The 22,503-nt window shown below is 35.6% G+C and overlaps 1 protein-coding gene across 4 annotated transcripts in view; it reads right to left on the reverse strand.

Annotated features, from left to right (window-relative positions):
• Nucleotides 1-356: 356 nt before the first annotated feature.
• Nucleotides 357-22,503, reverse strand: part of arhgap9 (Rho GTPase activating protein 9) — a 45,953-nt gene continuing 23,806 nt past the window's right edge. For all 4 annotated transcript variants that reach the window (XM_083529617.1, XM_083529619.1, XM_083529618.1 and 1 more), the window contains 15 exons: nucleotides 19,267-19,323; nucleotides 18,682-18,828; nucleotides 18,436-18,498; nucleotides 14,479-14,540; nucleotides 12,136-12,223; nucleotides 11,893-11,988; nucleotides 11,474-11,572; nucleotides 11,202-11,319; nucleotides 10,730-10,849; nucleotides 9,779-9,877; nucleotides 7,126-7,203; nucleotides 6,861-6,914; nucleotides 4,679-4,813; nucleotides 3,777-3,882; nucleotides 357-2,648 (listed from right to left, as the gene is read on the reverse strand). In XM_083529617.1, the coding sequence (XP_083385743.1) occupies nucleotides 2,456-2,648; nucleotides 3,777-3,882; nucleotides 4,679-4,813; nucleotides 6,861-6,914; nucleotides 7,126-7,203; nucleotides 9,779-9,877; nucleotides 10,730-10,849; nucleotides 11,202-11,319; nucleotides 11,474-11,572; nucleotides 11,893-11,988; nucleotides 12,136-12,223; nucleotides 14,479-14,540; nucleotides 18,436-18,498; nucleotides 18,682-18,828; nucleotides 19,267-19,323 (1,515 nt within the window). In that variant the 3' untranslated portion in view covers nucleotides 357-2,455. The remainder of the gene's footprint in view (nucleotides 2,649-3,776; nucleotides 3,883-4,678; nucleotides 4,814-6,860; nucleotides 6,915-7,125; nucleotides 7,204-9,778; nucleotides 9,878-10,729; nucleotides 10,850-11,201; nucleotides 11,320-11,473; nucleotides 11,573-11,892; nucleotides 11,989-12,135; nucleotides 12,224-14,478; nucleotides 14,541-18,435; nucleotides 18,499-18,681; nucleotides 18,829-19,266; nucleotides 19,324-22,503) is intronic.

Here is a 22,503-nt window from a genome sequence, read left to right on the forward strand (position 1 = left end):
CAAAATATGATCAATTCCAAAAAGATGTAAATCCAATTAAAACCTTGTCAGTTGATCTTACGTGGACTGTGCACAGGAGATAACCTACAATAATAATAATTGAAAAAGAATAGTATGCTTTGAACATAGTGAGTTTTACCTAAAAAAAATTTAATCTTCAAATACTTAAACTAAGCATAAAAATAATTCTTATTTAAAAGTAAAAAAGCTTTTCAGAGGAGTGTATAGACTTTATATATTCACTGTAGACAGTTAACATGCATTGTCATACAACAAAATGATTTCATCGACCTTGCACTTACTAGCAGCAAGACAGCGTTCACAACCTTAAGGCCACGAGAAAAATCTTCAGCCTGTAAATGCATAATCATATTTATAGAATTATACTGATGACATACAGGTTACATTTTGTTCTTTCTTTCTTGTAACCTCTAATGTACAGTACATTTATTTGCAACACAAAATTCACAGAAAACATTTGACTAAATAAGCTTTCTGAAACCACAGTTTTCACAGCTTGACTTCATTGGCATTTATTATCAAATATTTTACTTAAAGTAGTACAGAATCTGGGGGAAAGAAAAGAAATAGACCTTTTTAATGTCGGTTAAAAACAGTATTCAAGGCATCGTGTAGAAATATGCTGGGTATTAAGGATGAGAAACCAAATTCCTGCAGTAGAGAACTTGCAGTTACTTGATTGAAAAAAGAAATATTAGAGTTCAAGTGTCCTTTTACTTAACATACAAATTAGGAACAAACATACATAAGTGTAAAATGGAACAAATCATGGGGATCAGTCAATGGTCACTGTACCAAAAAGTTAAGTATAATAAATAAAACATTTTTTGACAGTCTACTTTGCATGAATTTATTTTCTGTGGTCGCTCCGAGTTGGAAACAATGGTTCTAAACTCTGAATGTTGCCTTCCACAGTTTGAGGTTCATTTCTATTTCCAATGCACATGATTCAATTAAACTAATTAAAATTGTCCTCTGCTGCACATAAAGCAAACTACACTTGCAATGAAAACAATGACAAGCTTTTTCCTTCCCCCCAAAGAGAACCAAATCTCTTCTGTTTAAACTACATGTCTGGTGAACTCCTATTAAGGGAAAACTTCCAGGCAATATTTCAATCAGTAATCTGAAGATAGAGTAGAAATTCCAGGCTCTATACAGTTAACACAGTTAAAAAGGATTTGGGGCAGGTGCGTCGAACGCATAGAAACTCTTCCAACTGATCGGTGATGGATGTTTTTTTTTTCCAGTGGGAAAGAAGGTTCCTAACAATATTGATGGCACAAAAAATATACAACTTACAAGACTAATAAGAGAAAGACAAAAGTCAAATTAAATATCCAAGGAAATACTCAAAAGTAACAAAAACAGCGAAAGTCTTCATTTCATCTCTCCACTTATATTACTTTAGTAATCTCTACCATCCTTCATGCTGCCCGTAGCAAGAATAAGAAAATAAAAAAAAATGAATAAATATATAAACTCTAACATTAAAATCCATATGCTCTCCGTGTTCTCTTTCTTTCCTCTCACTTCTTCTTGTCTCTTGCCAAGCCACAGTCAATATAAAATTACCAAAGCCCTGGTGCTGATGGGGGTGGTGGTGATGGTGGGGGGTTTTACTCCACATTTTTTAAACATAATGCATTTTTAGCTCTTCTTTTGTTCTGTTATTAAAAACAGAGATTTGGACCAATAGTGGCAAAAAGCTCCACCGAATCAATGAGCAAAATACGGAACATACTTCTTCCTTTCTATCTGTCACGCAAAACACACACACACACACACACACGCACGCACGCACACACGCACGCACGCACGCACGCACACACACACACACACACACACACACACACACACACACACACACACACACACACACACACACATACACACACACACCACAGCCATACTGATGGAACAATGGAAAAGGAGATTACATAGCAATTTGGATTGTTAAAAAAGAAATGAAATGACTCAAACACAGTTGAAAAGCAGGTTAGACTTCAGAGCTGTCTTCTTGTTTATGCGTATTGGGTGACTATTACTGATCTGTATTTTATAGAATTTAGTTCATGGAGGCTAATGTCTTTTTTTTTTGCCAACACAAAATGTGTGGCTTTCCCAAAGTCGCTGCAAACAATACAATGAGAAACACTTGTGAGGAGGCATCACATTCAACACACACACAAACGAACATAAAATAAGCCTCTTGATTCAATTTGAAAACACATGCTTTTTTTGTGTGACTTTGTGCCCACTAAAGGCCAGTTGGCTGATCGTTGCTCAGGCACTTCCATCCAACCTTTCATCCATCCATCATCCACCAGGGTGAACAGTTGCATAGATCATATTTACTCTCCTTTCTATGCGTTTCGGTTTCCTCTGTTCCACAGTGAGCAGGTTCTGCCTCTGTCCGGATTCCACACCCGTGTCATTGAGATCTGGAAGGCTCGCATCCAAAGATCTGGTCATATTCACTGAGGATGAGTTCTACTGCCTGGTTCTGATAAACCATGTTAATGGCCATGTTCGCACAGTCGCTCTGCGGACGCATCAGAGTTGGCCCAAAGACGATCCCGATGTTCTGTGTTGTCATGCGATTACTATCGGAGTGCTCCATTACTCTGCAATGTACAGGGAGAAAACATGATGCTGTGAGTGTGCATGTGGGTAAAAGTGCAACAAGGACACAGAAAAAAAGAAACGGGTTAAACTTCTAGTATGTAGGGGTTTGTTTTTTTGTAATTATTATTATTAAAAAAAATGCCATTCCCATTTAACCACAGATCCAGCCAGCAATTGCTCAAAACTTCCACATTAAAAAGAAAAAGGGGGGGGGAAAGGAAAGAAAGGGAGGAAAGGTTCCAGAAGAAGTGATGGCTCTGGTGCTGGTTCTCCTTCTACCACAGGACATACAGTGGTCTTATAAGATGGAGAAATGAAATATTAGGATGCCTGAATTCTGACAAATATATAAGAAATATGAAGTAGCATAGGCAGAAAAAAAGGAGGAACAAGAGAAAGTAGTATGGCTCACGTTATGTTATGTAGTATGTCAACATTTGGAAAAGTGTTCATTTCAAATTCTTCTATAACGTTTTTCTATTTATACATTTTTACTAACCAAATTAAAGACAAAATAATATTTTATTACTACTGAACAGAGTAAGGAGAATAAAATAAACTTTTAAACAATGTGAGCACCCTACCCCATCTTGTGGCTAAAAAAATATTACTGGGGGAAAAATCTAAATAGATCTAAATGGTCTATTTAGTTCTTTTCAGCCTAATGATGGACTCCTTAACTAGCACTCGCATCTCTTTGGACTGCATCAGTAAAAGTTCCCTTGAACACCTACCAAATTCCACGCTTGAAATACTGAAGACACAGGCCACACTTGACCAGTTAACTGCCTATCAGCAAATTGTTCAATTACTTTAGAACCAGTATAGATGAATTGGTTAATGGAATTATCTATGGTTCAAAACTGAGCATTTGCAAGTATTAATTGCTTCATTTCAAAACCACTGTGATTTACAAAGGCACAATGACAAAAAAAAAAAAAAAAAAAGAAAAAAAAGAAAAAAAAAGGCTGTCCAAATACTTATGGACTTATTGACTGTTATAGTACCTAATATTTATTGTCAAATATTGTTATAAATATATCTAAAAATGGTGAATATTTTTTAGGGGGTTTTTTTGGTTCTACATCATCACCAACACTAATAGACTCTTAATTGTAACTACATACCGCTTCAGATGCTGGAACATGTGTCTCATGGTATCGTGGTTCGGGGAAGGCATGCTGTAGACCAGCAATTTCATTCGTTCCACTTTATCCGAGTAATCAGACAGCTCTAAAATGTACACACACATTTTTTTTTAAATAAACAATAACAATAACTCTTTGACATCTGCATTATTAGTAAATTATCTATATAGTAACATCGGGAGGTTGTAGGCTTAGTAGAGTTTATCATTTCCATTTATACCCAATTTACTTAAATTGATGTACTTATCCAAAAAAAAAATTGTTAAAAGATGTCATTTGCAGTTGCATTTCTTCCGTGTGGGCACAATTTGAGACATGTTTTAAAATTGATTGAACTATCTATAGATTTTGTTTTACACAGCAGTGTATCCTAACTAGCAAAAATAAAGAGACAAGTGCAAAGTCTGTTCGATATTTCAGTTTTAATGTCTTAATTAATATGATTCTAGCATGTAAAAAAAAAAAAAGAATAGAATGCCACCTTTTTGGCGAATGCACTTTCTCATCCTTACGCTACAACTCAGCCAAAAATAAGAACACCTCTGCAATCCTGTTCACATTTGCATTTTCACAGTCAACAAGGTAGCCCTGTCAATCAAACACTGTGGGTAGGATTTTGGAAGATTTCTTTTTTTTCCTTTTGGCTGAGTTGTAGCACGAGGATTAACATTTGAATTTTCGCATAATCCAGAAAATAGCTGCCATAACAAACATCACGAAATGATCAAGAACACAAAAAAAGTATTCTCAGTTTCTTGAAACTTATATATTATTCTGTCCATGAATTCTCTACTGCTGGACAGCATGCATTCATCCATCCAATGCACCTATTCATCCATCCCTCCATCCATTCATCAATCCATGCTCTTCCTTTTACTTACTGACAGCCTCGACGATGTCTTGAAACAGTCCGTATGGTACAAGTGGTTCAGGAAGCTCTCTAAAGAAAAGTTTAAGGGCTCCTGTTATCACATGGATGTCCTCCCACTGTGGGTCTTCCAGGTCTATATGCTCCACTAAACCACAACAAAGAAGAGGTGGGTTTGGGAGTGAATAAAAAATGAGAACAATTTGCATGGATTATTAAAAGGCATAAAATCATATTTATTGCAGTTGGGGAGCTTTTTGGCATGAGACAACAGTAAAGCAGTGCAGTAAAACATAAAAGAGAAAAACAACAAGTCAAGGGACAAAAAGCGCGAATGCAAAAACGGCTTAAAGCATTTTATCGCATATTGTGTTCACACAAACACGCATGCATATCACAGTGAAGCTTTTTAGAGATATGGGTGAGGTTCCAAAGCTCAGGAACATGATAAACAATTGTATATCCAGAGCACTGAAACTATATTAATATATAGTTTTATATTTCTGTCATTCTGCGATTCACAAGCAAATATCAAAAATATGCAACAGAGGAATACAAAGCAGCATGCATGCTTCAGTTCGCTGTGTATTTTACCACAAGGTGTCAGTCACAAACTTCATAATCAGGACTGTTAAACACATATTAGGTAACAGGCCACTTTGAGCTTAGTGCAATGTTAGATGGACCAGACCAAAACAAAATCAGCTTAATCACCAAAATCAACTACAACACAACTACAACACATCCTGGTAAAATACAAAGGCCCTAAGAAGCCATGAATTTTTTTTTTTTCACATTTTCTTGTGATCTAAACAATTTTCCACACTTTGTAATTTTATCACAAGAATAATTCATGTAAATGGGACTGGTGTATTTGCCATTGGTATAATGAATATAATTAACTCTAAGCTAAGGACTTTATGCTCATGTTAAATGTTAATTTATAAAGTACTATAGTAAGGTTTTGAACAGATTTAGGCACAAAATGTAAATGTGCACAGTAATATTCAGGCTAGGTATTGGGGCTTAATTATCTTTGTAGAAAATTAAACATTGTCATTACTTTCCATTTAACATATATTCATTTATATGAATGAATATAACTTATATTCATTTTGCAGTGGTATGTTTTTAGACACTAATGTGGAAATTTTCAGTTACTGACAGACAGACAGTTATTGATAGTTGTTTCAGCTTTAATGAGGCCCTAGTTAATATAACACATGGATTTGTTTATCTATGATGATCTTGAGATATTGGTAAGCTTTTGCTGCTTCTAGAACAAGAACACAGTTTATAATGTCAGAACTATGAGAAAAATAAATCATGATCACTGGGAATAAAAACAAGAGGAAAATTATAAAAATGCAGGTAATCTTAGATCTTAGGTGTATTTTAAAATGTGCCAATTTATCACCTTAATAAAAAAAAATTTGAAAGTACATTTTGCAACAATTTTATATATCTAAAAATGTAAAACATTATATATTTAAAAAAATCTGCCATCCATCAATTGGAAACATCAAAAGTTCAGTTTGAGGTCCTGATGATTTACGTAATTTAAAACACCATATTTACTTTAAAATATTTACAAGAATATTTAGTTTTTATCATTGTGTGATTAGGTTTTGATTAATCATGAGTTAACTAATGACCTGAGTTGACTCTAACTTGCCCCCTAGTGGATTAACAGAGACTAACTCTTTTCACAAAAACTCAATTATGGTCCACAATACAAGTTTTGTTTAGTACCCAACTAAGAAATTCATTATTGCCAAATTAAAACCTTTATTATGCTGGTATTTTTTTACTCTAGATAATACTGATTCCCAATACATATCTTTCAATTTAACTATAGTCCACAAGACCATTTAAATGAAGAATACTTTATATAAATTCATTAGAGCCATTCTGATTAGAGCCTTAATCAGACCAGTCTTGGAACCTAAATGACACCCTTAACTGAAAAGCTTTACAGAAGTTACAAACAATTAATGGATACACCCGAGACCACTTAACGCAACTTCATTATCTAGTTCTAAAAATATCTGGCTCTCTACTATAATTAATTAATTGTAGCTGTTGTCAGATCAGTGCAACATGGAGAAGTTCTCCCAGGCAACACAGAGAAAATAAGCTAGCTTTAAAGCGGGAGCAAGCAGGGATTTTTTTTCCCTGCTGATTGGACGAGCTACCTGGCACTAAATCCTCTGGAAAGAGATAACGTCCGTCTGTAGACACGGCTCGCTCTGGAAGAATGGACAGGAGTTACACACCACCTGTTAGCACCTGATTGCATATATAATATACAGTATACACTCTCTCTTTCAAGCCATTATATCAGATTTTACCTGAACAAAGAACATTCTAAAATGAAGATAATATTCTTGAGTTAAAAACAAATGTATCTGTTATTTTCTAATTGGTTTCAGAGAGCTGTATAATCTTTGCTGGTCTTACCATGATTGACAGCAAAGCGTAGCTTCTGGATTACAGCCAGATTTCCACTGACTCTGTAAATACCATCTGTCTCTAAACCTGAAAAAAACACACATGCAAACACACAAGCTAATTACCTACTGGGCAGTATGCATGTTTATCCATAGGTGGTAATGATATCAGAGGTATCACACCAAGGGGAATATTATAAATGACAAACCAAGGCTCTGAGTCACACTGCGTTTACTAATCTGACTTTAGAAATATAATTATTAAGTGCCTATGTTGATTTTTCATTTAAATAATGGCACTTGTGAAAGTATTTAATGATTTCTACATATTATCATATATTACAGAGTTTTACCTGCTGATGGATGCAGCAACCCTGTAATTAACTACCTACTTACTCAACACATTGTTTAATTGATTTTTTTTTTTTAATTGAATGAAGTCACACATAATAAGTTTAACACACAGGAAAAATAATTCACACTGATTTTTTCTTTTTTTCTTTTTACAAAGGAGCAACAAAGCACATACTATTATGTTTTACCTTAAAGATTCATCCTATCTCGAAGTTTGCAGATTTACCTGATTCAAGAAAAAAGTTAAACTAAATTACAATGAATGTGTAACATTAACTCCTATTTACAATCGAAGGTCTACATTCTTGTCCCTGATGTCTTTTGACAGCTCTTTGGTCTTGCCCATGCTGGTGGAGAGGTTTGATTGGAAGAGGTTTATTCTGTGATGGGTGTCTTTTATACACATAATGAGCTGATATTAGGATCTCTTGATACAGGTACAGGACTAATTTGGGTGTGTGGGAGTCAGAATTCTTGCTGGTTGGTATGGGATCAAATACTTATTACACTCGATTAAATACAAAATAATTTATATATAATAAACAAACTTTCTTTCTTCCGGCTTCTCCCATTAGGGGTCGCCACAGCGGATCTAATATTAATGTATTATTTTTTTCTGGATTTAAAAAAATTATATATATTCTTTCTTTATCTGTTAAAGTAAACCTATCATAAAAATTCCAGACTGTGCATTAAGGTAAATTTACAAAATTAGCATGGGATCAAATAATTATTTCCCCCACTGTATCAGTTTTCAATTGTCTTCTGTTTTGAATGCTTCAGGAGGCAGTGATTTCATTTTATATAGGAATTAATGTCACACATTCATTGTAACTTAGTGTCTTAGATATGCAATCTTCGAGATAGGGTGAATCTTTCACTGGAAACACCTTTCCATTCCATTCACTACATAAAATAAAACACAATAGTATGTTTCCTTTGTAAGATAGACCAAAAGCAGTGTGAAGTATTTTTCCTTTATGTTAAATTAATAAGTGTGACTTCATTCAATTAAAAAAATCAATTAAACAATGATTTGAGTAAGTAGGTGGGTAATTACAGTTTGGTACAGGATCAAATACTTATTTCACTCGATCACATACATATAAATGTATAACCTTTCTTGAATTTTTTTTAATGGATTTTTTATATTCTGTCTCTCTGTTAAAATAAACCTACCATAAAAATTTTAGACTGTTCATTTTTTTGTAAGGGGGTAAACTCACAAAATCAGCAGGGGATCAAATCATTATTTTCCCCCCACTGTGAATGTTGGATGAATAACTACACTACTATTGACGATTACTGTTATATTGAAGAGTAGAAAGGTAAAATTTAGCCAGAAACGTTATCAGGACACATTTGGGACAATTTCAAACAAAATTATATCCCAATTTGATACATTTAAAACAAATCTGACTTGGGTACAACTTGGGTAACGGAGTATGAGTCACTGTACCTTTGCTTGCTGTCTAGTAAAATCTTTTGTTTTAATGTACAGATGTACATGTCTAACCAATACTGTCACAATAAAATAAAAAAATGGGCAAACAAAAATGAAGCAAAATGAAGCAACAATTAGCAAGAATGAAACTCTTGATTTCATTATGTTTAAAAAAGTTGAAAGTTCAAACAATTTATAAGTAAATGAAAACAAATGTATACCCAGTGATGAATTTTACAGCAAACAATTGAATCATTGTCATGATTGTACCTTTTTATACAAGAAGGTTTTGACAGGGTTTCTAGCTTAAACAGTTCACAGCAACAAAGGTTAACAAGCAAATGGTGGCACAAAGGTTCATTTGTTTAATTCTTGTTGATTTGCTGACAAACGACTCATTGTTAAGATCATTAAATGCTTAACATTTCCATTTTGGGATTGGTTCTTTTTTTTGCCCTGGACATTTGCTGTCTGCATTGCTAGATTTTAAATTCTGGTTTGTGACTAGAGGTGACAGAAAACAATACAAAAGTAACATCTAATGTTTTAATGCAAATTTGAAATATACATTTGTGGCACAAAAGAGGAAAGAGAAAAGAAAAAGGGGAAGCAAATTGTTGGAAGGTATGCACATAGACACATTTTAAGTAAAAAGGTCATGATGAATTGAATTGTTTAGCAAGTGTGGTAAGGTACCATTAGTATATATTTGAATATAGCTGATCTTAATATTTTCATTCATTTCTTTCCTTAGAGTTTGCATTTGCACAGGGACAAGAAATGTATGTTACAGCTCGGATAGTAAGCAGGAATTCAATTTTACACTGACATTTTACACCGATACTGATATGATATGTAGGCGTACCTTTCTTCTCCACTGTTTCAGTACAGTTTCTGACAAACCGTGGCACCGTGCTCTTCTCCCTCTCACACAGCAACTCTAAACTACAGCCAAACACCTGGTCTGAAAGAATCACCCACACACATCAATCACACCCTCTCGTTACCACCCAAAACTAAAATACAACAATCAAAAGATAGTTATACGTGTCAAGAATTGTACTGTATATGACACCCATATACGCATATATGAGCATATATGTTATTAACCCTTGTTGCACAGGATCTATTTTTCATACGTTTATCTTTCAGTTTTATTAAATGCTTCTGTACAAAAGGTTTTTAAACACACAAAGCCACAGTATCAGCATTGCTAGAAATATGGAAAGTTTTTGTCTCAATAGTGGACTAATATATGATATGTTCCTTTCTTTTTTGACACAAACAATTATTTATATATTTAAAATTTTTTTTAAATAAAGTAATGGTTGGAAATATAAAATGTTTATACCAAATCAGTAATGTAGACTATAATAAAACTCTATATTAAAATATATTCATACAATCATGCAATTGCCACTGATCTTTACATGGTTTTTGTTGGGTTTTTTTGCAAATTGTAAAAAATTTATACATAAAAACCAGCTAATAATATACATAATAATACGATTGTATACTATGTATTATAAATCTGTTTATCATTTACTACCATGCATATATACACTCATAAATTATAAATATAGTAACTGTGTTTCATAAATGTTTATTATTACTGCTATTTAAATACTTTACATGTATTGCATCACATACTGTATATGAACTCCATTGCTTCTCTCTCAGTGTGTATGTTGCCCACAGCTATTTAGGGCTGCCATATACAGTAGATGGTGTATGGTACTGTTGTGTGTACCCTTGCGTACAATATCCAAAAATATCTTTGCCCCTCCTAAACAATAACACACTTTAAATAACTCACCTTTGATAAGGCCTTTTTCTTGTAATGTCTGAATTGGTGGTCTCCGCAGGATGAGCTTCTTCAAGCGACTCTTTACTCGTTTCCGATCTGAAGTCTCCAAATTAGAAATGGAGCGAGGGACTGAAAAGAAAAGTAGAGAAAGAGAGGGTTTTATTGTGTGTAGGAAATGTGTGTACGACTGTGTGAACTAGCTCAAATCAAGACGATAATTCTTATAACATAAACTCATAATCTATTATTATCATCATCTAAATTGTAAAACTTTTTTTTACCTAATACTATTATTTTCTACAGTAAGATATCAAGCTTGACATTTTTGTAAATAGAGATGCAGGCTTACCAATATTTAATTAGCTTTAGCTAAAAGGCTGAAATGTATTTTAGCAATACTTATATACATATATAGTATGATGTGGCTCAGTCTTAGACCGTCAAAATCCTTTAACAGTGCAGTGTGTGCTGTATTACTAACGGGAGAGCTTGTATCCTGGACGGTTCTCCTCTTCATCTCCACTATGGTCCAACAAATCCAAAGAGCCAGTTCTCCTTAAAGAATACTGCAATATGTTATCCAGAGGATTCTCCTTATCCTATAAAACACACATGCCCACACACACACACACACATGCACACACACACACACACACACACACACACACACACACACACACCAAATCCACTATAGCAATACAGATATTATGTAAATGGTAATGTTATATACATTAATGTTAAAGATAGACTTACGAGTCTGCTAATGACTTTCTGTATTGTGCTGTACCACTCTATAATTACAGTGTCAGCGTCCGACTGCAGCAGAAATTCATTTCCTGTAATCGTCCTCAACTATACACAGAGGAACACGTACACACAAAGACACAAGCACAAAAAATAAAATAAATAAATAAAAATCATATATATATATATATATATATATATATATATATATATATATATATATATATATATATATATATATATATATATATATATAATTCTTTTTATAGTTATGGGAGAAAACAGTAAAGAGGAACCTGCTGTTTCAATAGCATAAAGTAACTACTGCAGAGTCTGAACATTTTATCACCATGAGGCAAAGATCTCACTGATATTCTAATATACTTCTTGTCATTTGAAACCAAATGTTTATAAATGTCTTGATTTACTTTGAAGACATTCTTCTTGCTGGAAAGCTCATTGGCCCACTGCAGCTGAGCTCCTCTCAGATCCACACTGCTCTCTGGACAGCTGTTCCCTGGTTTCTACACCCACAGAGACAGGCATACACAAACACATACACTGAGTATTCCACTGAATTTGTGATGGTGAACATGAGCCCTTACAGGCAAGTCAATAATTCAGAATGCCAGGATGGATTTCAAACACATGCAGGTCGAGTGTGTTCTTACCCAGCTATCTGAGTTTTGGGTTTTGGGATCTTTGAAAAACATAAGACTGTTCCCCACCAACACCACCCAAGAGGGGTTCCAGTTTTTCCTGCAGACCACACACATTCGAAATTATGTTTGACATTGTCTATTAGCCAGGTGTCTGACTTACAGTGTTACTAGGTGCTGTTTAATGTTTTGAAATTGAAATATTTTATAAGTGGAACAATCAATTTTGCCCTTCTGTACTTCATCTGTTAAACATGTTCTGTCTGGTATGAGCTGGTTTCACATTGTGCGATTACAGCAGTCTTTTATGATTATTACTTCACACTATATGAGATGAGCCCAATAAAATCTTGGCTGAGCCATGTGTTCTCTGAGTCAGATTACAATGATGACGGTCCTCTTACAATAGACCTTGTGGTTTTTGCTTTATCCTATGTTGTGCTCTTATTGATGTATTTTAAACAACAAAAAAAAGCAGCGCTAACACTGATGCTTTGATAAAACATTTCTGACATTACCAGATCTTTGTTGTCTTTGCTGTCCTTAGTCACTATGACATTAAACACAACTGAACCTGCTAGTAATAACCATGTCATTCTATGTGCTGTAAGACTTCTATATGATGTGGGAAGGGAAAAGCTGTACAGTGTGAAGCCAGTTTACAGTTTTTCACGTGCTTAAATTACATTCAGTTAGAAATAAATGGTTGTAAAGAATTACTAGTGAGTGCACTCCTCTTATTTCAGATACCATTTTAGTATATCCTCTCAAGGGACAATACGATAGAAATAAAACTTATTTCTAGAACTTATTTAGAGTAGTCGATATGCAGTTTGTAAAGCAGTACAGATTTACTGTCCTCTGAAAATAAACCAACATACAGCCATTATTATCAAAATAACTGCCAACAAATGTGAGTACACCCCATTTGATAACAGCTGTGCATTGTATAACCATGTCCTATTCATCATGTTTATGTTTTTGTCTGCTTGACATGACCATACAAATTTGTGTATCTGGAATTGAATGTTCAACATGGCAACTCTTAGCAAAGAACTCTATGAGGATTTGAGAATTAGAATTGTTGCTCTCCATAAAGATGGCCGAGGCTGTAAGAAGATCACTAACACCCTGAAACTGAGTTACAGTACAGTGGCCAGGGATATAAGACAGGTTCAATTTAGAACAGGTTTCGCAAGGGTCGATTAAAAAAGTTGAGTCCTTGTGCTGTGCGTCAGGTGCAAAAGCTGGCTTTAAAAAAAAAGACGCATGAGTGCTGCCAGCATTGCTTTAGAGGTTGCAGAAGCAGAAGGTTTGTTTGTCAGTGCTCGTTTGCATATCTGTCATCCCAGAAGAAAACCTCTTCTGAAGTTGACTCACAAGAAAGCCATGGTGATAAGAAAGTACTAAGAAAGTTTTGTCTTGTCTACAGTGAAGCATGGTGGTGGTAGCATCATGGTCTGGGGCTGCATGAGTGCTGCTGGTATTAGGGAACTGTGGTAAATTTAGGAACACATGGATTCCATCATGTACTGTGACATTCTGAAGCAGACCATGATGCCCTCCCTTCAGACATAAAAACGACCCCAAACACACCGCCAAAATGACAAACTGCCTTGCTGAGGAAAATGAAGGTGACGGAGTGGCCAAGTATGTCTCCAGACCTAATGCCTATTAGGCATCTGTGGGGCATCTTCAAGCAGAAGGTGGAGAAGTGCAATGTGTCTAACATCCACTAGCTCCATGATGTCATTATGGAGGAGTAGAGGAGGATCCCAACAACATCCTGTGCAGCTCTTGAATGCCATGCTCAGGAGGATTAAGGATTAAGGCAATGCTAAATAACAATGGTGCTCAGACAAAATACTGACAATTTGGACACAGTTTTGACATGTTCACTTAGTGTGTACTCAGTTTTGTTACTAGCTATTTTAACAATAATGGCTGTATGTTGAGTTATTTTCAGAGGATAGTAAATCTTTACTGCACATTGACTACTGTAAAATATATTCAAGTTTAATTTCTATAGTATTGTCTCTTGAGAGGATATACTAAAATGGTTGCTGAAATGTGAGGGGTGTACTCACTTTTGTGAGATACTGTATTTAAAAAGTATATTCCTTATTCTTGTAAAATCAAACCTTCCTGTTAGTATCACTTACACATTCCATCATAGTCATTAGTGAACAATATTCACTAGTAATATTGAAAAATGTTCATTAATAATTGGGGAAAATCAAAGCTTTATCTTTAAACGTAACCATAGTTACTCGCTGGACATGCACAAAGTTTCATTATGGACTTCTTAGCATAAACCTCAAGTAAGTGAACACATGTCCCATAAGATAAGCTTACCTCAGCTTCCGACCTCCTTCTGCTATCTTGGTTTTGTTGAGCAGACCGGCCTTTTCTAGCTCCTGTGTTGGAAGGCAGATGTCAGCAAAAGTTCAGCAAGAACATGGGCAGTGCGAGTGCACACACACACACACACACACGCACACACACACACGCACACACACACACACACACACACACACACACACACACACACACACACACACACACACACACACAAGCACACACACAAGCACACACACACACAAATATAATCTGCATAAATTTGCATTTGGGATAGAGCTCTGGACCTGAATTTTCCTCGTTCGACTTGTGTGTCGTAGGTGGTTTTTATTCTCAATAATACTACAGCACTGTGTAATTTTCTGGCCTGAAGGTGCTAAATAATATTCTATAACACCACCACTCTAACAGCAATATAAAAATTTCTATAATAACAATAGAGTCTCTCTCTCTCTCTCTCTCTCTCTCTCTCTCTCTCTCTCTCTCTCTCTCTCTCTCTTTATATATATTTTATAACATTTAATTAGCATTTTAAATGCCTTCGGTGTCAGAACTTTGTAACAGTCACTGTTGCAGATTACTTTATCAACCGAGAGCGAGAAAAATGGAGAAGCTGCTGAAGGAACGAAAGTTTTATCACTAGAATGTAAACAGAACTAAGTTGTTTCCTCGATGTTCCGGAAGATTAAACATAAATATGAACTGATTATATGCACAATGTGCCATTTGAAAATAAAATCGGCAAACTTCTGTGCTATAAAAATAAAACAGAATTATAAAAAAATGACATGCGGTTGCTGAAAAATCAATAAGCTTCATGGTGATGGCATCGTGTGTAGCATCATTGTTTTTTTTCTTATATGTTTCAAGTCCTTGATTAATGATGAATTTATTAATAATTAAGTATTTAGTTTTTGTTTTGAAAATATCCACCCAGGAATCCATAAGACATTCCAACAAAACCTCCTAGCTGAGCCTCCTCCTCAGCTAGATATTACACTGATGTTAAAATCATTAAACATGTATTATGATATTTTATTCTGCCTGAAGGCAGAGCAGGATTTTACATCGACCTGTTCTGAAATGTAGCTGTGTTGCCTGGATGGTGGGTGAAGGAGGATTAAGTCATTAAATTGTCTTTTGGCCACATGAGGATGACAATTTTTGATCCTTTTTTGATCCAAATGAAAGTAGGTTAAAGAGTGTGGAACATTTATGGAACATTATTATCTGCATATGAATATAATATTATGAAATAAATACAGTTGGAAATCCTTCACACTGCTGCAAATGTTCCCCACTATCTAGGTTTCATAATTTCTAAAGCTGCAGGCACCAAACTATTGTGGGCTTATCACTGAAGAACTAGATTATTGTGCTAAATACTGTTCATTCCAGACTATTCCGGTCAGTGGGTCAATTGGTACCAGGCCGCACAGAAAGAATACATAACATTATTCCCATTTTATTATTATCTGATTCTGAACGATGTTTTATTTTGGAAAAACTTGATGCATGTCAAGGTGCTTGTCTCTGTGACATGTCTTACCTACATGCGCTACCTTCTTAAAGGGGCTGCTCCGGCCGCTAACACATAATACATTACTGCTAAATTGAAACCCCCAAGCTAGAAAAATGATTGATGATTTTAGCTTGGCTCAATTATGAGTACAATTCTCAGTCATCTCATCTTTTAATTTCTACTTCTAATGTGTACATTACAACAATCGAGTCATTATTTATTCTTTTGAATCTTATTCTACTATTACTGTAGAGCCATACTACAGAATCAAGAATTCGAGATGGTTACAACATTTCATGGGAAGCAGAAAAAAGACATTACTAAGTAAAAATCAATGCACAGATTGCAATATCTTCCTCATTGTCAGCAACTATTTTTGCACCTTTAAAATGAACCATCCTTATTTGCTGAGTTAGTTTAGGACTTTTAAGACCTTTATTACACTTCTAGCTTAAAAAAAAATATATAATAATAATAATAATAATAATTATATATATATATATATATATATATATATATATATATATGAAAACTACATACAGGTGGCTGTCTCACATGATCACCCACTCACTCATTCATTCATTAACTCATGTATGCATCTTCAGTAATCTCTTTATTCTGGTCACTCACTTGGGGGACTCAGAGGTGGAAGGAAACCAGAGAATGCAGAAATCCATACAGACTGCAGAAGAACATGTAAAACTCTACACAAACATGACCCAAAGTTCAGGATCAAACAAGGCAGCTTGGAGCCTTCAGGCATCAATGCAACCTGCTGCACTTTTGAATTCAACTTTTGAAAGGCTGACTCTAAGACTCCAAGAAGAACTCTGAGTACAATTCCTTCTTCAGTTCAGTTCGCAATTGTAAGTTTGCGCTCACATAGATTAATTTCCTCCGAACCATGGATCAATTGCACATCATGCACACAGCATTTGCAAAATGGTAGACATTAAGTACATGGATATGTTATGATTTTTCTTTGTCAATAAAGGTTTTTAATCGTACAGGCTGTCGTGAAACGTTTCACAATGCCTTCAGTGCTAGCACTTGCATCTTAATGCTGAGCTAATTATGTTGAACCTAACTGCATATATCACTGAGATGTGTTATATACGTTTGAAATGTGTGAAAGGGGATCATCTATTGAATCTGCAGACGAGACATGTTGCCCAAATCTTTTTTTTTTTTCAGAATTGTGGATGATATGATAAATATCACCGAGAAATTACTGATTATGCAGATATATAGGTAGATGAGAGCACTGGATTTATTTCAGTGTTTCCCATTCTGCAGTTGTAGAAAAGTAGTTCCTTGGAAACATGTGTAACAGCTACTGACAATGCACCAGTGACAATATGACAGTCAGCTAAGAACTAGTTCCATGTAACCACTGCAGACTACAAATATGGCTGATTTAAATTCTTGTGCTGAGAACACACACACTTTCCTGCTCTGGCTTTTCTCTGTTATTGACTGAGCACAGGTGCGGCAAATTACATGCACACACTCACACACATAGTACATAAAAGGACCCTCATCTAGTCAATGCATGAACCTGTTCTTTGACCACACCCTTGTCTCTTGATTAGGATTTGTTTGCTTTTGATATTAAAAAAGCTCTGAACTGCACTTGCATCCACCTGCCCTCGCTTTACGTGACACAATGTGTGAGTGGAGAGGATTAACTTCACTTGTGTGTACCAGATGGTCACAGTCACCACCAGCAGTTTTCTCTTTAGAACTTTTTAACAACACCTGGATAAAGAGAGATCCCTCCGAGACATGAAAACAGGCCAAGTGAATGATAGGCTTATCTGAGTCCATGTAAATCTGTAAACAGTCTGTCGCTGTTATAAATTAAATAAAAAACACTCAACATTAAGACTGACTATGAGACATAAACCACAGCTCTATAACGCAGTCGAGCTTCTAAATAATGACACAAGGACGTTTTTTTAAGCACTTATGTAAATTAATATGTGATTTGTATGGCTTGATGCCAGCTGTGTGCACAACACATGTCTTTTGATTACTTATTTGTGTGCTAGAAATACTCTTAAAATGTACTTTAAACAGAAAGGAAGATATTAAAAGAAAACTATTTGAGACATTTGACCTTGCTGTGGCCTTGACCCTGTATAGACAATTCTGATAATTCATCTCACTTATTTCTTTTGCTAAACAAAAATAATCCTTGAGTTTTCTTGTAAAACAGAATAACCGCTTTCTATGGAAATTTACATTTTTCTTCTCGTTCGAATAAAGTTATCTATCTATCTGTCTGTCTATCTAATTTCTTGAATTTCTTTTACTGATATTTGAATTTCAATATTGTTATATTTTTATGCTCAGTGTAACCAGTACACAATTTTGTGTGTAATAGTGCGTAATAGTGAGACTCTGCGTGTTTGCGTGTGTGTGTGTCTCACCGGTGTCATTCTATCACTATCCGGAGAGCTTTCAGTTGACTTCACCCCCATTTGGTACTCTGCCTTTTAAAGGAAATTGAAAGACATTAGTGTGAGCTATGAGAAAGGCATTCTATTAAAACATACAGGATATTTATATATATAGAATATAAAACATTTATAGTATTGTTTATTTATTTTGTTGCATTACCTAAGAAAATGAATTTGTAATGTCTAAAGATGTTCACTCCACTATATCAGAAGTACCTTGCCATTTGAAGAGAACCTCTCTGTTTGGGAAGGCAGAATCATGGAATAGGATTGGATGATGTCCCTTTTGCCCTCTGTGCTCTGGCCATCAGTGGAAAAGGAGGAGGAACTGAGCATGGCTGATGATTCTTCATGCTGCATGGTCTACAAAATGCAAATCCGATCTACTTAGCTACATGACTTAATTTCACTTGTGGGTGTCAACTCCATTCCTAAGTAAAACTTGTATCGTTTATTTTCCTTATTCTATTCGATTCATTTGGCAAACTAGGCAGAACGGTTCAGTTAAAAGGTGGCATGCAAACTAGAAATCTGTCAATGTGCTGGATATTTGAACTCAGGCAGGAAACCTTTATTTAGCAACAGAGCATTTAGCACTTCGTCAACAGCATCAAAGCATTTTGCAAAAAAGGAGCGTTCATGACTTTAGTTAATACATACTACATACATTTATAAATAAATCCTTAAAATCCCCTCAGAGTTACTGCTACATCTGCTGTCGAGTTTCTACCGAACCCACAATTTTCTGAATAAACAAAAAAAAATCTAGAGCAAACAATGTTAAAACGTCAGTTGCCTCACCTGATTCAGCTGTCGTGCATTTGCATCCTGGGTTCTGTAGGTCAAGTCAGAGGAGGGCTGAGAGAGTATCAAAAGGGAGGGCAAGAGGGAAGGAGGAAAATGAGCACAAGTGGAAAGAGAGAATGTTTGACTATGGAAATCCCCTTAACATTATAACTAACTTGCATATACATGACATACGCACACCCCATGACAGACGCAGCCATGCTAAAAGGTTTCTGAACAGTGACAAAGATTGTGCAAGAGTACGTATCATTTTTGTTTCAGGAAATCCGACAAGTCTAAAAGTACCACACAAACAAACAAGGTAAAAAAAAGCACAAACCTGTATGAGTTCTGTGTAAGGTTTCAGCATCCCAGTTAAAGTGTACTAAAAAATAATAAGATTGTTCTACTGGGTTGTACAACCATCTGTTGTAATAAGTGTGACAATTCTCTAGAGAGGCTGCTATGTGGTAGTTCCTGTAATGTCAGCTGAATAACTGTCAGAGTTGAAGTTCTTCCTGTTCAGTAAAAAACAAAATTACACCCTACTTACAGGGGCAGAGCTCGTCAATCTGCCAGTCAATTAGTTTGAGCTCATCAATCAAATTATAATCCAACGAAAACTTTCAGTTTTGCTTAATCCAGGGTAACTTTTAGATCTCCATGAAAATGATCTCTGTTGCCACACTCAACCTTATTTATAGAATGAATTCAGCTCAACTTTGTCTTAATTATGAACTTCCTCAATTAAAAAAAAAAAAAAAGGTGGCATAATCAGTATGTTACATATCTCTCTCTCTCTCTCTCTCTCTCTCTCTCTCTCTCTCTCTCTCTCTCTCTCTCTCTCTCTCTCTCTCTCTCTCACACACTCACACTCTTACACTCACACAAACAGAACAAGGAACTGCAACATGGTTTAAGTGGTTCTCAGTCATATAAAACCTACTCTTTCTAGCCCACAACCAACTCTTACCACATAAGCATTACATGACAGTTTGCAAGTTTTTTAGTCAAATTTTTTGTCTGTGTGTGTGTGTGTGTGTGTGTGTGTGTGTGTGTGTGTGTGTGTGTGTGTGTGTGTGTGTGTGTGTGCGCGCATGTGTGATTGTGTGCCTGCGTGCACATGTGTGTGTGTGTGTGTGTGTGTGTGTGTGTGTGTGTGTGGGGCACATCCGGTTACCAAAGTAGAAACTTGGTCTGGCCCTCAGCAATGTATCAACAGGCATTCGCCTTTTAACACTAGAAGAATAACTAAAGATGAAAAGCCTTTTTGTAGGCAGGAAAGTGTTCTGAGTAACATGGTGTTTAACAGCTACAATCCTTCACTCTACTTCAAGAAAAGCCACTTAAGAGCAAAACTGAATGCTTGAGATCCTGACTGACTATGTGATTTTAACCACAGCTGTCAAACCAGACATCATGCATATACTGCAGTACGGATCTTCATGCATATTAGTCTACTACATCTCAGTGTTGGCATAAGAACAACTTGTGAATTTGATTGGTTTAGAACTTTTGTGACTAAAGATAGAACTTGATGCCAGCATTGTGTGGCACACATTCCTTCATCACTCATGTAGTCTGTCCTGTTACTTAATGTCATGCTATAAATATCCTTATTAAAGTATACATCAAACAAAAAGGAAGCTGTTGAAGAAAAAAATATTTTAGACATTTGACCTTCTCTCTCTCTCTCTCTCTCTCTCTCTCTCTCTCTCTCTCTCTCTCTCTCTCTCTCTCTCTCTCTCTCTCTCTCTCTTTCTCTCTGTCTATGTTCTATCTGTATGGCTCCCTCTTTCTCTTTCACATATACACAACAGAACAAAAAACTGCAAAATAGTTTAAGTGGTCCTGCTAAAACAGTGTTACCACATAAGCATTTTGCAGCGCTATAAATGCTGTGTGTGTGTGTGTGTGTGTGTGTGTGTGTGTGTGTGTGTGTGTGTGTGTGTGTGTGTGTGTGTGTGTGTGTGTGTGTGTGTGTGTCTGGTTACCAAGATAGAAACCTGGTCTGGACATTAGTATCTGATTAAACAGGCATTGCCTTTAAACACTAAACACTAGAGGGATTAGCTAAAAAAAAAAAAGCAATCTGGGACAAATAAATAAATAAATAACTCAAGATGGAAAGCATAATCCCTATTTTAATTTGACTCTGCCTTCTGCTCTGTGCACACTCACCCTCAGGCCACCAGTGTGTGTGTGTGTGTGTGTGTGTGTGTGTGTGTGTGTGTGTGTGTGTGTGTGTGTGTGTGTGTGTGTGTTTTGGCCTGCCTGTATTGTCTAGATAGTTGTAATAGACTGTAAAGTGACCTCCAGGAAATGCTTTCGGTTTAGAGATTATCAAAACTTACCATTGATCCGTCCATGTTCAGTCTGCATACATGGAGTTCTACCAACAAACACAGAACACCCAGCCAATGTGCAGTCAATCTCTCTCTCTCTCTCTCTCTCTCTCTCTCTCTCTCTCTCTCTCTCTCTCTCTCTCTCTCTCTCTCTCTCTCTCTCTCAAGGTCATTACCAGATGCAGATATGGAATTTCAACATATCAGTAACCAAGTACATCAGTACAATTTCTTTAATACAATTCAAGTCTAAATTTCTAGACCTAACGTTTGCTTCTACATAGAATGTGATAGAACTTTTATTTTCTCTACTTTATATATACCTTTATACGTAAATATTTAATGCTGAAACAAAGATTTCAGAGTTTTTCGTTATGTTTACACAAAACAATCTGCTACATCAAACAATGAAATTCTTACCCCCTGAATCCTTCAGCAGACAAAGTCATAAATTATAAATTAAATTACATACTTTTGTTGGTGCTTTACAATAAATCGTTAGAACCTCTGATAAAATTTCCAAGGCCTTTCTGTATGTATGTTTTAGGTTCATGTGTGGTCATTCGAGTGGGAATAATTGGACAATCTTGTGAACTGTAATTGACTTGAAATGTTTGGAAAAAAGAGCCAGTGTCTGTTTTACCACTAGGAGAAAACAAATGCATTACATTTTTTAATCTGTATTATTTGAAATTTGTTGATCAGATAACATTTGAGATTGACCAGACTGTTTTGCACTGACAGGAAGTCTATAACAGGAACTTAAAGTCCTCTTTGCTGTTAACTATGGTGAGCACAAACCACATCAAATCATGAGGTACTAAGCTATAATGGGGTATAAAGGGCAGGAAGGGCAGGTCTTCTACTACTATTAACCAAGGACAAGAATCATTGCCATTATGGATAC

This window comes from Silurus aristotelis (genome assembly GCF_946808225.1).
Source record: "Silurus aristotelis genome assembly, chromosome: 2".
In the NCBI taxonomy this organism is placed as follows: Eukaryota; Metazoa; Chordata; class Actinopteri; order Siluriformes; family Siluridae; genus Silurus; species Silurus aristotelis.